Source organism: Pelmatolapia mariae, linkage group LG6, assembly GCF_036321145.2.
Source record: "Pelmatolapia mariae isolate MD_Pm_ZW linkage group LG6, Pm_UMD_F_2, whole genome shotgun sequence".
In the NCBI taxonomy this organism is placed as follows: domain Eukaryota; kingdom Metazoa; phylum Chordata; class Actinopteri; order Cichliformes; family Cichlidae; genus Pelmatolapia; species Pelmatolapia mariae.
This window is the reverse complement of record NC_086232.1, coordinates 24572005-24586741: the sequence shown is the minus strand read 5'-3', so window position 1 is coordinate 24586741 and position 14737 is coordinate 24572005. Positions and strand designations below refer to the sequence as shown.

General features: G+C 40.2%; 1 protein-coding gene across 3 annotated transcripts in view; it reads right to left on the bottom strand.

Annotated features, from left to right (window-relative positions):
* pds5a (PDS5 cohesin associated factor A) overlaps nt 1–14737 on the bottom strand; it is a 29135-nt gene that overhangs the window by 11986 nt on the left and 2412 nt on the right. For all 3 annotated transcript variants that reach the window (XM_063476302.1, XM_063476301.1, XM_063476304.1), the window contains exons 3-9: nt 5319–5522; nt 4558–4644; nt 4151–4248; nt 3747–3873; nt 3570–3650; nt 3283–3423; nt 1183–1298 (exon numbers count right to left, since the gene is read on the bottom strand). In XM_063476302.1, the coding sequence (XP_063332372.1) occupies nt 1183–1298; nt 3283–3423; nt 3570–3650; nt 3747–3873; nt 4151–4248; nt 4558–4644; nt 5319–5522 (854 nt within the window). The remainder of the gene's footprint in view (nt 1–1182; nt 1299–3282; nt 3424–3569; nt 3651–3746; nt 3874–4150; nt 4249–4557; nt 4645–5318; nt 5523–14737) is intronic.

Here is a 14737-nt window from a genome sequence, read left to right as displayed (position 1 = left end):
AGGCAGGTCTCACAGGCACCAAAGAATAATTGGCGATTTATTTTAAGCATATTTTTTTCTTCTTTAAGTTTTTACACAGAAAACGCCCTCTCTGCAATATAAGTACTAGAGGAAAATCCCCTCGCTATTATTTTTAAAGGTTAGTCACTGCTTATTAGTGAGCATGTGCCCTTCCTGCCTTGTGTTTTCTCTGCTGTCTGACTCACTGGCCAAGTTGCTCTTGTGGTGGTCCTCACTATTGTTCAGTTAGATCATCAAAGATGACTACGTCCTGCTTGATGTGCTTCAACCCCACAGTCTTGGATTTGCTGCAAGCTCAAACTAGAACGTTGGGTTACTTAATGTAATCCCTGGTTCTTTGATAACAGAGTGAGGTGTTTCACTATGGGAATCGCCTTGCTGTGACCAACAACGGAAGTCACGATTCCCATAGTGAAACACCAAGCGAAGTTAGAAAAAGAACCTTTATTCAGCTGCCTCTAAATAGAGGGCTGAGTCCACCTCCTTACAGGACTCCTTAAATGAAGGGATCTTTGTTCTGCTCTGGACAGCTGCTGTAACCAGAACCAGGTAGAGAATTTTTGCATTCACCGCAACACCAACCCGACCCAAGTTTGGAGAGCAGAACAAGGACTTTCCATTACCGGGTGAAGTCCACTGAGTGTGGGAAACATTTGCTGTCCTTTGACCTTAATAATTATACTTCAAAATTAACTACCAAAACATGTGCCTTGCATACACACATGCACAGATAACCCCATCACCCCAACCCTCACCCGTCAACACCATGAATAGGATCCAAATCTGTGGGAAACCCAACTAGCAGGACAAATCTGTACACATTTTACTGATAGGTGAGCTGAGGTCACACTTTACACTGTTCACTAATTCTCCATTAATCTGAGCTCTTTTTGGAGCCAGGAAACTTTCCCTTTTCCCCCCCATTGTGCTAAATGGATAGACCAGTTCCCAACTAACACACACTACAGATCCAATTTATAGATAAATCATAAGATGATGGAAGTAAATTCACTTCTCTCTACATAACTTCTCCTTAACTGTTAATTGTAATAAAATTTAAATTTTTGCATTAATGCCATCTCTTTACACGTTTCTTTGTCTCTCGTGACTGAATCGAGGCAGCTTAAAACATTACTTCATGTCTGTGTTCACGTCACCCACCGTCCTAGGAAGCACTGCCACAGTGGTCTGTTCTGCGAGGCCAGCTCAGAGTCTTTGGCCCCGAACAACTTTGCCAGCAACCGTACAACAGCAAGACGCTCCTCACCATCATTGCTCTGCAAACACAAAACACACACACACACTTATTTTTAATACCGGCTGCAGCTTTTATCTCATCTTGAAGCTGTTATTAATACTGTTCATATCTTGTGCTCAGACCTATTTCACATACTGCTGCACATACAGAGCAGCGCGTGTGTTTCAGCCACTCCCTTGAAGACAGTTTTATTTTAAAGTGTGAATTTTTTTTCCCTCTTGCTGGTCACTCATTCTTACAGTATCTACAGAAACGGCTCAGTTATGACGGCCAACTCAATACAGAGGTGGCTTACTGTGACGGTGTAAAGGTACTGGGCACTCAAAGAGTCATGTCATGACCAAAAAGACTTCATACAAGAAAAGCTGGTCTTCAAAAACATCTGCGTGACAAACAAAACAACTGAGCATCTAACTAAGAAAAGGAAAAGTGAATGAAAGATAACAGACGAGTCATTACTCAGTGGTGATGCAAGATGAAACCTCAGTGATGCACTGATATCTCAGCCAAGAGTGGGTTTTGGCAGATATCGCCTTGCTGACTGATATCAAACATGACGAGGTTTACTGATGTCTGTGGCTGATGTTTATCGGCTCTACCACGTGAATCTTGCTCTCGCTAAATTTTCAGAGCTCATTGGACGACGAACTGAAATATATTAAAGCAGGTCATATTTTATGATGAAGATTTCTTGTTCTAAAGAACAAGATCACGGATGCAAGCGACGGAAATGAGCTTTCTCTGAAGGGTGGCTGGCCTCTCCCTTAGGGTGATGAGTTCGGTTATTTGAGACATCCACATTGAAAGGAGCCAGTTAAGCTTAGGATGCCTCCTAGGTGAGGTGTTTTGGATATGTCTCACCGGGAGGTGGCCCAGGACATGCTGGAGAGATATCTCTCAACATGTCTGGCAACATCTGTGTGTTCCCCCAGATAAACTAGAGGAGGTGGCTTGGGAGAGGGAGGTCTGGGCTTCTCTGCTTAGGCTGATGCTCCTGCGATTTGCCCCAGATAAGCAGAAGAAAATGGATGGATGGATGATTTTTAATGATAATAATAATAATAATAATAATAATAATAATGGATTGCATTTATATAGCGCTTTTCTAGGCACCCAAAGCGCTTTACAATTCCACTATTCATTCACTCTCACATTCACACACTGGTGGAGGCAAACCACAGTAGTAGCCACAGCTGCCCTGGGGCAGACTGACAGAAGCGAGGCTGCCATATCGCACCATCGGCCCCTCTGGCCAACACCAGTAGGCGGTAGGGTGAAGTGTCTTGCCCAAGGACACAACGACCAGGACAGACAGAGCTGGGGATCGAACCGGCAACCTTCCGGTTACAAGATGAGCTTCCCCTGAACCACGGACGATTTTTAAGGAAAATGAACAGGATAAAATAAAGGTACCAGCTGCCAAATTGTGAACATAAGTACTCCCAAAGAGTGTCACAAATGGCTGCATTGATATGTAAAATTGCTGAACTCACAATGGTCAGTAAGAGAGAAAAGGTTTATGCAGAGACATACTTTAATATTATTTATTTCATGCCTCCTCATGTGTTCTGAAAACCAGGTTTAATGAAATTATCAATATTTTCATATGAAGATTCTGCCACGTTATATTAGAGGAAGCAAACAAAGCCTTGGCCACTAGCCTCAAGCAGAACTGAGTGGCCAGCAGAGGTCTGTAAGCTCACTTCCTTCTAAATCTAATTCAAACCATTAGCCTGCACTTCTCAAGGGACATGAAGGTAATGAATCACATTCTGCACAGGCCCCTTCTGGAGCCAGAAAAAGATTTATGCTACTTAAAAAACAAAAACAAAAACTCATTAAGATGAATCTAGATTCGTCAAATACAGTCCTCCACTTTTCTTTTAACCTTCAAAAGGTTGACAACCCATTAAACACCAACACCACAAAGGTTAAATAATATTAAAATGCATACTGTTCATCAACAACAGGGTTAAAGTCTGTTTTGTGATTGTTGTCTTCACCTTAAGCTTGAACTCCAGCTGTGGCATGACAGAGGTAAGCAGCATAGGATCAATGGCAAACAGTTCCTGGATGAGGTCAAAGACGTGCTCTGATAAATCGCTGACTGATGACTTGCCCATCACTAAAACCTGATTGAAGAACTAAAGATGAAAAATAAAACACTGCATTAGATTAAAAAAAACCCAAAAAACGTTAGAGACACACTGAAATTTAAACGGACCAAATACAAGGGAGAAGGTGCAAGTAAAACATTAAAATATGCAACTGAGTGCAGGACGCTACGCACATTTGCAATACATGTCTCAATGGTCTGGACAGTCCTCTTCAGCAGAGTCTTAGCAAGGTCATATGCTTGCTTGTTCAGATTCTGTTCCAAGGAAGGTGAAAAATGAAAATTAAATCCAGTGAAGTGTATTATCCTTTTGATTTTATATTGTACATTGCTATGTTATTTGCCGTCTACCTTGTGTGCAGGGATGAGATTAATGAGGATGGTGTCCAGCAGCTCCTGTGTGACACCATCTCCCTCCATGATGATAGAACTCATCAGATCCAACATGTGCATCTGTACCTTGTGGTTATGGCTGTTACTATGAAGGAAGAAAGACAGAAATCCTTTCAGTGTAATAACAGGAGGAATAATTAAACAAACAAAAATAAAAACAATAATGATAATCAAAAACTAACTATAAACAATTCATACAGTGTTTATTATAATCCCATTTAGTAGTAAAATCTAAAGGCATACATGTCTTTATGCTAAAATAAATCACATCTATCGGTTTTCCTTCTTCTAAGCAAGTTACATATTTTAAACTCCGGTGTAAAAAGAGTTTGACCGACTCGAGCAATAACAAAAGTATTTACTTGATAACAGAGAAGAGTGTTTTGAAAAGCTGGATGAAGATCTCATTGCAGTCCTCCAGCTCAAAGCAAATGTTGTACGACTTCACCCAAGCCAGGTTCTATAGAAAACAACAAAGCCATAAATGTTACTGTTTTTTTTAGCAGTTAATACTATTACTGCGTACTTTATCTTGAACTAAAATCCATAAACACACTGACTGTGTATGGTTAAAAGCTTATGATACTATCAAATATTTACTACTAAATATGACAACGCAAAGTAACATATCCTGCTATTTCAGTAGCTGGAAACAGAGAATGGAAATTTTCCATGAAAACAGATTAAATTATTAATTACTTTTTTTTGTTAGTCACCCAAACTGTTTTAGCTCCAAACACGAACAGTGATCTCTCCTTTAGCACCTTACCTCCAGCAGGTAGAAGTATCGGTTAAACTGAGGACTCTTGGTGTCTTCTAGCCCCTTTAACTGTCTAGTGATGAAGAGGAAGATGTCCTAGGGAATTTTGGGAAATTGAGTTAGTGCTGTTGAGTACACACAAGTTTCACAGTAGTAGTGACAAAGATGATCAATGGAGGGCTTGCAACCAATATTTACTTGAGGTGTGCTTCATGGTAAAATAACTTTGCTGTGGTTTTGAATGAAAGAACTGGACGTCAACGCTGTAATCTTGCTGCAAATTCAACCATGCCATTAATTCACAACTCAATTTTGTTTACTTTTGATGTCAAATGATATTAATGGACTCAATAAGATCTGAGCACATTTTTAAAGGGGTATGCACAATTACTACACTTAGAGATTAAGCTTTGGTCCCTCACTAGTCAGGGCAATGTGTAACCGCATGTGGTGCAGGTGTTAACCCATCAAGAAAGAAAGCCGCTGACGCTAACAGTTTTAACATTAGCCACACCCCGGCAAACCAATATGACCCTGCGTGTGTGCATGAGATCACAGTAGTCGCACATTTCAGGGGCATTTTGGTTCACCATGAACTAGCAATCAAACACACTCAACTATTAGCCAGGAAACAGGCCAATAAGTGAACAAAAGTCAATATTTTGATTTAGTCCATGACAGCTGTCATTTCAACTTGTCTAATCATCAAAAATCTGGACTACTATAAGACTCCCTTGAAGACAGTGTTCAGTCCAAGGTTGGTATCTAACCTTGAGTTTATCATGGGAGGTATAGGGAGCCTCAGGGGCATAGATCCTGAAGATATCAGCCAGGCAGCAGGCCACTAGTAGCCGAACATCTTTATTGGGGTTCCTAAGGAAGAACTCTGATGCAAGGTGGAGTGCCAGGCCGAGGTATTGCTGCTTTTCCTCTTCTGAGTCTTGATCCATGTCCATGTATGTCTTCACCACCATCTGTTAAACAGAGTGACAAGGGTGGAGGTTGAAATGGTGGATGCATGCATTTAAAAAAAATAAAGCAAGTGGAATATTTCACAGCTCTGTTTCAATACAAAATACAAAATATAGTTGCTTGTGTTCCCAGTGTTTTTGTCATAGAAAAAAAAGGTATGTAAAAAGTATGAGGTAAGCTACATCTTACCCAAACCTTCTACTACAGACCTTCTGGCTAACAGCAACATCTCTAAGCCAATGGGGAATGCGCCCTAAGAAGTTCTACAAAAATTGCTGAATGGCCTTTACATACAATGCAATTGTAATGTAATTAATCCCCTTAGGTTAATAGAAAAGCAGTCTCACCAAACATCGACCAGAGAGAGCAGACAGGTGACTTTTCATCTGTATGACATAAGACCGTTCACAGGTACTGCCATGAGAGGCACACGTTTTCCTTATCCATTTATGAGTTTCTCCTCTACAAACATAACATTTGCAATGTACTTTGTGATGTATGGCTGACCACTAGACCAGCTACACCTGCAAATGAACAACAACTCCACTGTCTTGGGTTGCAGCTGATAAAGGTAGTCATTGTTTTGCTCTGGAGCCCGGCAAAGCCGAGCTCCAAGACAGTGGCCCTGGACTACATCTAACCCAGAGATGATGTCTTCTTTAGCAAAGCAGCTGGACAATAGTATGGACCACCACATCAGCAACCTGCTCAGCAGGCTAGCAAATATAGAAATTGGGACGGGCTTTAAAACAAGAAAGACCAAATTATTGATGCACGGCATCATTATCTTCGAACATTTAAGGAAATAGAGGCACCAATGACGAGAGGTACCAATGCTGTGGGTTATAAAGAGTTAAATGACTAAGATAAAAAGACAACTTGCGTAGAAAGTGGCAGCTTTCCAGCACTCATCGGTGTTGATGTTGTCGTTGCCCTTTGGATTATCACACAACACAAACATAAACTTCAGTTGAGGACCTTTTTATTTCTCAGTAAAATGAAACACTGGCGTCTCAAGCTTGTCTTCACACCAGTCTTATCAATCCAATGACTTTTTACAGCTACGATATCTCTCTTTAAGCTGCTGCTTCCTCTGTGCGTGAGTGTTTATGTGCATGAGAGCGAGCTGAAGCATAGCAGCAGAGCTCAATAACCAGCCAGCAGGGGTGGGGGATGGGCCAAGAGCTCCAGCAGACTGCAGAGCACCACAATTACTCTTACAGACAGACACACACACACCTTTCACTCCTACACACACTCGCACATGCACCCCAAGCCTCTCTACTCTCTGTTGAAACACTCGCTACCCAGAGCTGAGGCCCTCCACGCTAAATGTGTGGGACTGTTTACCTGCATTTCTGCAACCTAAATCTAACAAAATCTTTAGTTCAGTGATAAAATGTACGTGACGCATTTTCAAATAACTGCTAAACCAAGTTCTTAACTCTTGAATCTACAACTGCTAAACGTCAGGCTAAAATTAGGCTGAAGTCCTTTCAGCTCAAAACAGTTCTGTGTATATACAAAGGCAGCTATTAATGAAGCTTTACCTACCTTAATTTTAACAGTCACAGGTCTATAATCAGGTGCATCATCAATCAAATCTGATACGGACGTTTGCTTTCTTTACTACAAATTAAACGTCTACCATCTGTGCTGTTCCAGTTTTTCCTCATTATTTTCAATCAAGAATTTTCTGAGTAGCGTGTGTCCTTGTTATGATTAAGCCACAACTTTATCCTCTAACATGTTTATTTCAACTCCTTCCTCTTAAGAGTCTGTTTGGAGAACAAATGCATAGTGAGGGCCTTGTAGTGTAGTGTTACTGTGGACTATTCGTCATGATTACAACAAAACAAAAGGCATGTGAACATTTACAGAGCTTCATTTTGACCACCTAAAGCGTACAGACCCAAGTGGGCTATGGATGCCTTAAATCAGGGGTGTCCAAAGTCCGGCCCGCGGTCCATTTTTAATTGGCCTGCAAGCAATTTTATAAATAGAATAGAATATGGCCCGCACTTCAACTTTTGCTTGAGTGTATTGCACTTCTTAGTTTTAACACCAGGGGGAGCTACTGTTGATCAAGGCAGTTGCTTTACCAAAAAGGACAATCACAGAAGAAATTTACCCCAAGTTACCAAACATGGCAGAACCAAAGAAGCGAAAGGTAGAAAGTGAATGCAGAAAATTTCCTGACACGGTGGGAGAGTGAATATTTCTTCAAAGAATTCAAGGGGAAGTGTGTGTGAAACCAAACATCAGGCCTATGCATCCTACACTGGTGCTGAGCCAGAGCAGAAATTAAAGCAAATGGTAGCTATCCTGCGGGATCAGCAACAGTATTTATTTCCTGCTCAAATTGTTCAGGAAAAGGCTCCAATAGCCAGCTATGAGGTTGCCCAACTCATCGCAAGACATTGCAAGCCTTTTTCAGATGGAGACCTCATAAAACACTGCCTCGTTAAAGTCACCGAAATAACGTGCCCGGAAAAAGTGCAGGACTTCAGCAACGTCAGCATGTCCAGAAATACAGTTGTGCGACGCATTAAAGACTCGTCAGCCAACATTAAACTGCAACTGTCTGATAAAGCTGTGCTTTTAATTTTTACTCCATCGCATGCGATGAGAGCACCGATGCCACAGACACCGCACAGCTGCTAATTTTTTTGTGGGGAGTGGACGAGAGCACGAGCACTTTAGGTGAGTAAAAAATATATTCCACAGTAGCCGTGTGTTAATGTGCAGGTACACATGCTTCAAATATCAATAATGCGCATCAATTCTGTCACTACCCTGCTTTTGCGCACCACTTTCTTATATGCGTTTTTCTTGTTAACACACAGAGTACACACCGCTGTGCACAGCGCACGCACACGCAAAGTCAGCTGATCTCATCTGATGCAGATCTGCTCCTTGATCAAGTGACATTTGATTTTTGCCACGAGTGGCGATCAGCACCGCAGCTGGATGGCCCGATTTACATACCCAGCGCAGCTGATACTCACCAGAATAATTTACTAAAATTATGCACTCCTGTTATTAAGTCCAGTTCAGTCTGTTAATGTTGATAACAGTTTCAAACGAACGTTAATAGGTGTGTTGCTAAGCCTAATAACTTAAATAACAAGCTTGAAATGTACCCATCCCATTTTCCCCTTTATTGTTTTTTTCTCTGAATAAATCAATAAAGATCCATTTATGGAAAGCTGTGATGAAGGCAGTTTTGTCTTTAATTATATTCAACAATATAACACATTTGACCACTTTTAAATGATTTTTTTAACTTTAATACGCTACAGTTAAGGTTATATACCTAATTTCTAGTAAGTGGCCCAGCCCCTCCTATATTTTTATGTATGTGGCCCTCAGTGAAAAAAGTTTGGACACCCCTGCCTTAAATATAACACCGATGTAACAAGTACAAAGAGGACAGTAGAAACAGTGAAGCCAGGTCAAGTACAACATTTTACTCAAATCATCCAAGAGCACAAGTTCTACTCTTGTGCAAATCTAGTGTGTAAAACACCAGCCAAAGTTCATTATCAAACTAACTAATCAAAAAGTCTAAGAGCCACGTTTATAGCCACTCCCATTCATTGCACGTAAGCTTGATACATGTTGGTTATGAATTTCTACAGACAAAAAACAGAAGCTTTCTCTAAATAGACTAATTGCTACTTTTGAAGTAGCCTGAGAAAGTAGCCACCTCCACATATAGAGATGACTGACAAGAGCTCAGAGTAGTTTTCACACATGAACTCCTTACGATGAGAACCAGGTCTGTCCTTTCTCACATGTAGTACACAACAGGAAGTAGTCCACTTCAGACGCATTTTGACAACTGGAAATATTCTGTGTGGTTTGACAGGGCTGAGTGCAGCAGGAAGATATATCACCCACTTTGAATAGATCTAACTGTTACTTGCACTGTGCTCACATGGGCTCATTTGTGGGAAGATCGCAGGTTAAAGACCGTTTAATGTCCAAACCAACTGCGTCAAACATTTTTGTTCTCGCACGTCCCTCTGTTGGGTAATAATTAGAAACCCACAGAGCAGCGCATGTGTAAAGACATTCAGTGTCTAACGACACAACTTTTTAAATTTTACTTTGTATTTAATTCACATTTTACTCTTGTCTGTAGTGAGACTGTTGATTTTAACTGGTAACAAGTGCTGAAAATCTTCGTGTTGGTGCTTTAGAAGTAAAATTTTGTTATAGTTTTATTTTTATAGTTACATTTTAAGGCCGATGGAATATTTTTAATTAAGAAAATGCTTTTTAGAATTGGAAAAACAACCAATAAGACATATTAACAAGTGCTGAATTTTTTATCTGCCTAGTAATTGCACCCCAACGGTACCAAACATCACAGCTGCAACTTCAAAATCCAAGTCCTCCAAAACACTCTGTTTATGTGCTCACCAGTTGACAAGTTGTCTTGTCAGATGCAGCTTGACAAGACTGTTTGCATGAAATTGCAGCAAGCAGCTGGTCACATAGAGGTTGAGCTTTCAACAACCTTAACCTCTAGTCTCTAAGTAATCAACTCGGACTGACTGCAATTACTCTCAGACAGACGAAGGCAAAGGTTTGCAAATGTTTCTCATCCAGTTTATGAAGATTGTCAACACTGGCTCCCAACCAGCTGTATTCTGGTTATGTCTCCATACAAAAGCAAGAGCAAGATGCTCTTATGACGCTTCGAGCGACACCACTGACCAGCCAATCACTGGCATGCTATCTGTCAACGTCACATTTTTGGATTACCTTGGACCACTTTGAACCCTGGCAGAGTAGGTACTAAAAAAGGACCTGGTACCAGGCACTATGACCTAATGAAAAACCCTGAAAACTGAAGTGAGTCGTAGCGAACCGACCCAATTAGGTAGTAAAAGAAAAGAGGTTTAAGTTGCAAATGTGAAATTCTGTGCATGCAGATGGCAATAGATCTGCAGTTTTTGTCGATTTATCAAAAACAGATTACAACTGCCAACTTGACTCAGTCTTATTGTATTACTTTCTTAACACACCTAAGGGCCTTTTTATGCTAGCCATTGCACTTGCTTGTGTTGTTGTTGGTCTTTCAGGCAACCACAGAGAAGACTGATGTCATAACATATAAATAGCTGAAGTATTAAAAACAATGAAATCTGTCCCCGGCAGCTACTCTGTGCTTTTCATGCTGCTTCTTATGCACTTGTCTCCTTCTCTGCAAACTCCAGTGTTGCCCCCTTTCCTGTTCAGGTCCACTTTTTGACCAGTCACCATTCGACCTACACATAGCCCCATAGAGATGGTGCTATGTGCTGTGGTTTTTGTGAAGGACTGCACACAAGCACATCTGCATAGGTTGCACACCCAAAATCCTTCTCTCCAAGTTGCCAAATACCCAAGCAAAAAAACCACAAAGACACTACCATGAATCACACTTCTTTAACCAGCAGCAACATTGCCTACATTGAATTTATGGTATATCCATTACTCTTATCCATATAAGACTAAATTGGTCTTCAGGTTTAACTTAGCAAGAAAGTGTTCAACTATTCAGGTGTTTAAATAGGGTTTAAAACAGTGAATTACAGCTGACACACAGATAAGCAGATGCTGTACACGATGCCTTTTTTAAGCCTAATAACGGCATGACTAGTCTGTGGTGGTGAAAATAATGGTCAAAGTGCCAGCGCATGGTGGCAGAGTTTGACTCAAGCAGACTGTTCCTGCAGAGCCCATAAGGATGCATTTGATTTGAAGGTCACTAAAAGTCCCCAAACCAAAGCCATTCCCACCAAAAACTTAAAGTTTGATGGGAAAGACACAGTTGTTACGTGTCTTTATCAATAAAAAAAAGATATGTTATATGAAGCTTGTTTAAAATAAATAAATATAAATAAAAACATTAATATTATCCCAGCAACTTGAATAGGGTTTTATTACAGGATGAGATAGCCATTTTCCATTTGATTCATCTTTAAAGCCTGGCTAATACAGAGTCAGCTTGTAAGCTACTCCCACACATGAAACATTTTGCTGCTCACAAAGTGAATGCAGCCATGTCAAAATAGGAGAAAAATGAGTAAGGACAGATATTGGCACTGATTTTCCGTCTCCTTTAAATTCTGAATCACAACAAATTTTCTCAGTGCGTGCTTTAGACGCATCTGATGAATACCAATGTTGCATAAAGCATAACATTTTATCCTTGAAACCTGAATTTCTTCAAGAAATAGGCACCACTGCTATTTTTTTAAACATGCCTTAAGTGTAAAGCCATTTCTCAGTTATTAAACAGCCAAACCCAGGTTTTTTGTTTGTTTGTTTGTTTTTTGAGTAAATTCTAAAATGAGGCATGTTGATATTTTTAGGACTACATGTACAAAATAAATGATCAGGAGTAATAAAAGGCATTTTAAAAAATACAGCTACATAAGCACTGCACGTACCAGATTACACCTAAATCACTTCGAGTTGCCTGGTTTCCAATTCTAATTCTGCACTACCGTATTTGCCAGGACTTCAGCCTGAAATCTGTGGAACGTGTTACACAGGATCGACACAAGCTTAACTCATAGCCAGAGATAATGTCTTGTCAACAAACAGATCAACGCAGTGAGTGGTTTGGCGGGCTATCCTTGACAGCAATACCTATTGAAGTACCATTTAATAGACTGAAAGCAGCCAATATGTCAATTCAATACAATTTTATTTATAGAGTGCCAAATCATCACAACAGTCACCTTAAGGCGCTTTATATTGTGACCTAAACAATACAGAGACAACCCCAACAATCAAACAACCTCCTATGAGCAAGCACTTAGTGACAGTGGGAAGGAAAAACTCACTTTTAACAGGAAGAAACCGGCAACCACAACTGGTCACAAAAGTAATGTGCTGTTTTTAAATGTGGAACAATCATGGTCTCACATCAATCAAGAGTTTGATATAGTACTTACTTACACTATAACACAAACCTACAATATATCACAAACACTGTGTAACCTACAACTAGAAAATACACAACGACTATATAATTTTACCACACAACTCAAAGTCTAGAAAACTTAAAGAGAGGAAATGACATCAAAACCCTTCTAAAACAAAATACACTCACTTCTCTGCTGGCAGCACAGTACAATGCAACCCCTACTGCAGATCTAATGTCAAACTTTCTGATCCAGCACAGGTTAAACGGTTGTACACATCTGTCTTATACAGTCTGCACCCTGCCATTCAGTACATTTGCCCTACTTGACAAGGCCAGGGGTTGTGTTCTTTATGGTCACTCTAATCAGTTCTCTGCTGTCTGGAAACCATTTTTAATGTGGTAAACACTCTAATATGATTAAAAGGAATCACAGGACCCCTGAATAAAAAAAGTAGAAATGCTGACTTTAAAACTGCTGACTGTTTAAAGGGTGGATATAAAGGTTAAATGCACACGTTTAAAACACCTCTAATGTGTATTTTTTATAATAAACAACCATACGGCAGTGTTAAGTGTTATTTACTGATAGTGCTACACCTATAGAGAACTCGCCACAATCTTCAGCCGCCACTAGCTTTACAGTACTCTCTAGTGAGCTCTAGGTTATTGCTTAGCTCTCCAGTCCAAAACTTTACTGTTTAATTCACAAGTCAGCCTTGGATGCAGTTACTTCTTACAGCAGCTACCAATAAATAAGTTCTAAAATCCAAATATCCACTCAGATTGAATTCCAGACACAGTTAGCAAATAGCAGATAAACACAACAGAGAAGTGAGCACTTAAGAAACTCCCATTTCCCTCAGGTGAGGGTTAGACCACAAACAGGGCTACAAAAAGATAATCTGGAAATTTCCAGGCGGCCACAATCACAACTGATATATAATATAATGTCCTTGCATAGCTGCTGGGTACAAATTGGCCAGGAATATAATGAATTTAATAATGGCCTGTCAGTTTTCTTTGTTCCATTTTAAAATCCTCAGGTGAATGTGCAGTTGATGTCACAGCTGACTGAAATCTGGTGACTGGAGGCCATTTGACTACAGTGAGCTCATTGTCATGTTCAACAAACCACGATGAGATGATTCGACATGGTGTGTTGTCTTGATGGAAGCAACAATTAGACAATTGATACACTGTGCTCATAAATGGATGGAGATGAACAGCAAGAATAATCAAGAAGGTTGTTGAGTTTCAACAGTAGTAGTTGATACTAAGAGGCCCACAGTGTGCTAAGAACATTTCTCATACACCATTACACCACTAGCAGCCCGAAACTGTGTATACAAGACACTATCATCTGAATGACATATGAGAAATCAAGATTAATCAGACCAGGCAATATGTTTCAAATATTATGTTGCACTATTTTTGTGGAACTCAGTTTCAATTACAATTCATTCCATTACATTCATTTTCTTCCGCTTATCCTTATCAGAATTGCGGGGGAGCTGGAGCCTATCCCAGCAGTCATACAGTGAAAGGCAGGGTCGCCAGTCTGCTGCAGGGCTAACACATAGAGACAGACAACCACATTCAAACTCACATTTACACCTATGGGCAATTTAGAATCACCATTTAACCTAACCCCACTTCCTACATGTCTTTGGACTGTGTGAGGAAGCCGAGTACCCGGAGAGAACCCACGCAAACACATGGGGAGAACATGCAAACTCCACGCCGCCCCAATTTCATTTCAGTTTTATTTATATAACACCTAATCACAACAACAATCGCCTTAAGGTACTTAATATTGTGTAGTAAATACTGTACAATAATACAGACAAACCCCAACAGTCAGATGACCTGTTCTTAGCTGACAGAAGTGGCAGGCAATGTGGTCTTATGTAGCCCATCTGTTTCAAAGTTCAATGTCTCAATGGTTCAGAGTAGGGCTGGGCCATATCATACCGTTCACGGTATAATGTTGGGCAACGATAAGAAAATGAAATATCGCGATAGAATATGGGTAAAACGCGCATGCGCAGTGCCTTTGTTTTCATACGCACATGGCGGAAAAAGTATGGCGGTGGTGACATACTGTGCTTCAACATAATATTACCGTATTGTGTGTGTATAACCTCTTTTTAAGTTTTGTGGATATTATACATGGTTATGCTGAGGATATGTCGGCCAGTTTCCACTGGAAATGCCTTTTGGTTAAACTGTCAGCAAGGAATTTGCATTTGCACTGTTAAATTTTTATATAACTTTAATGCACATAAAAAA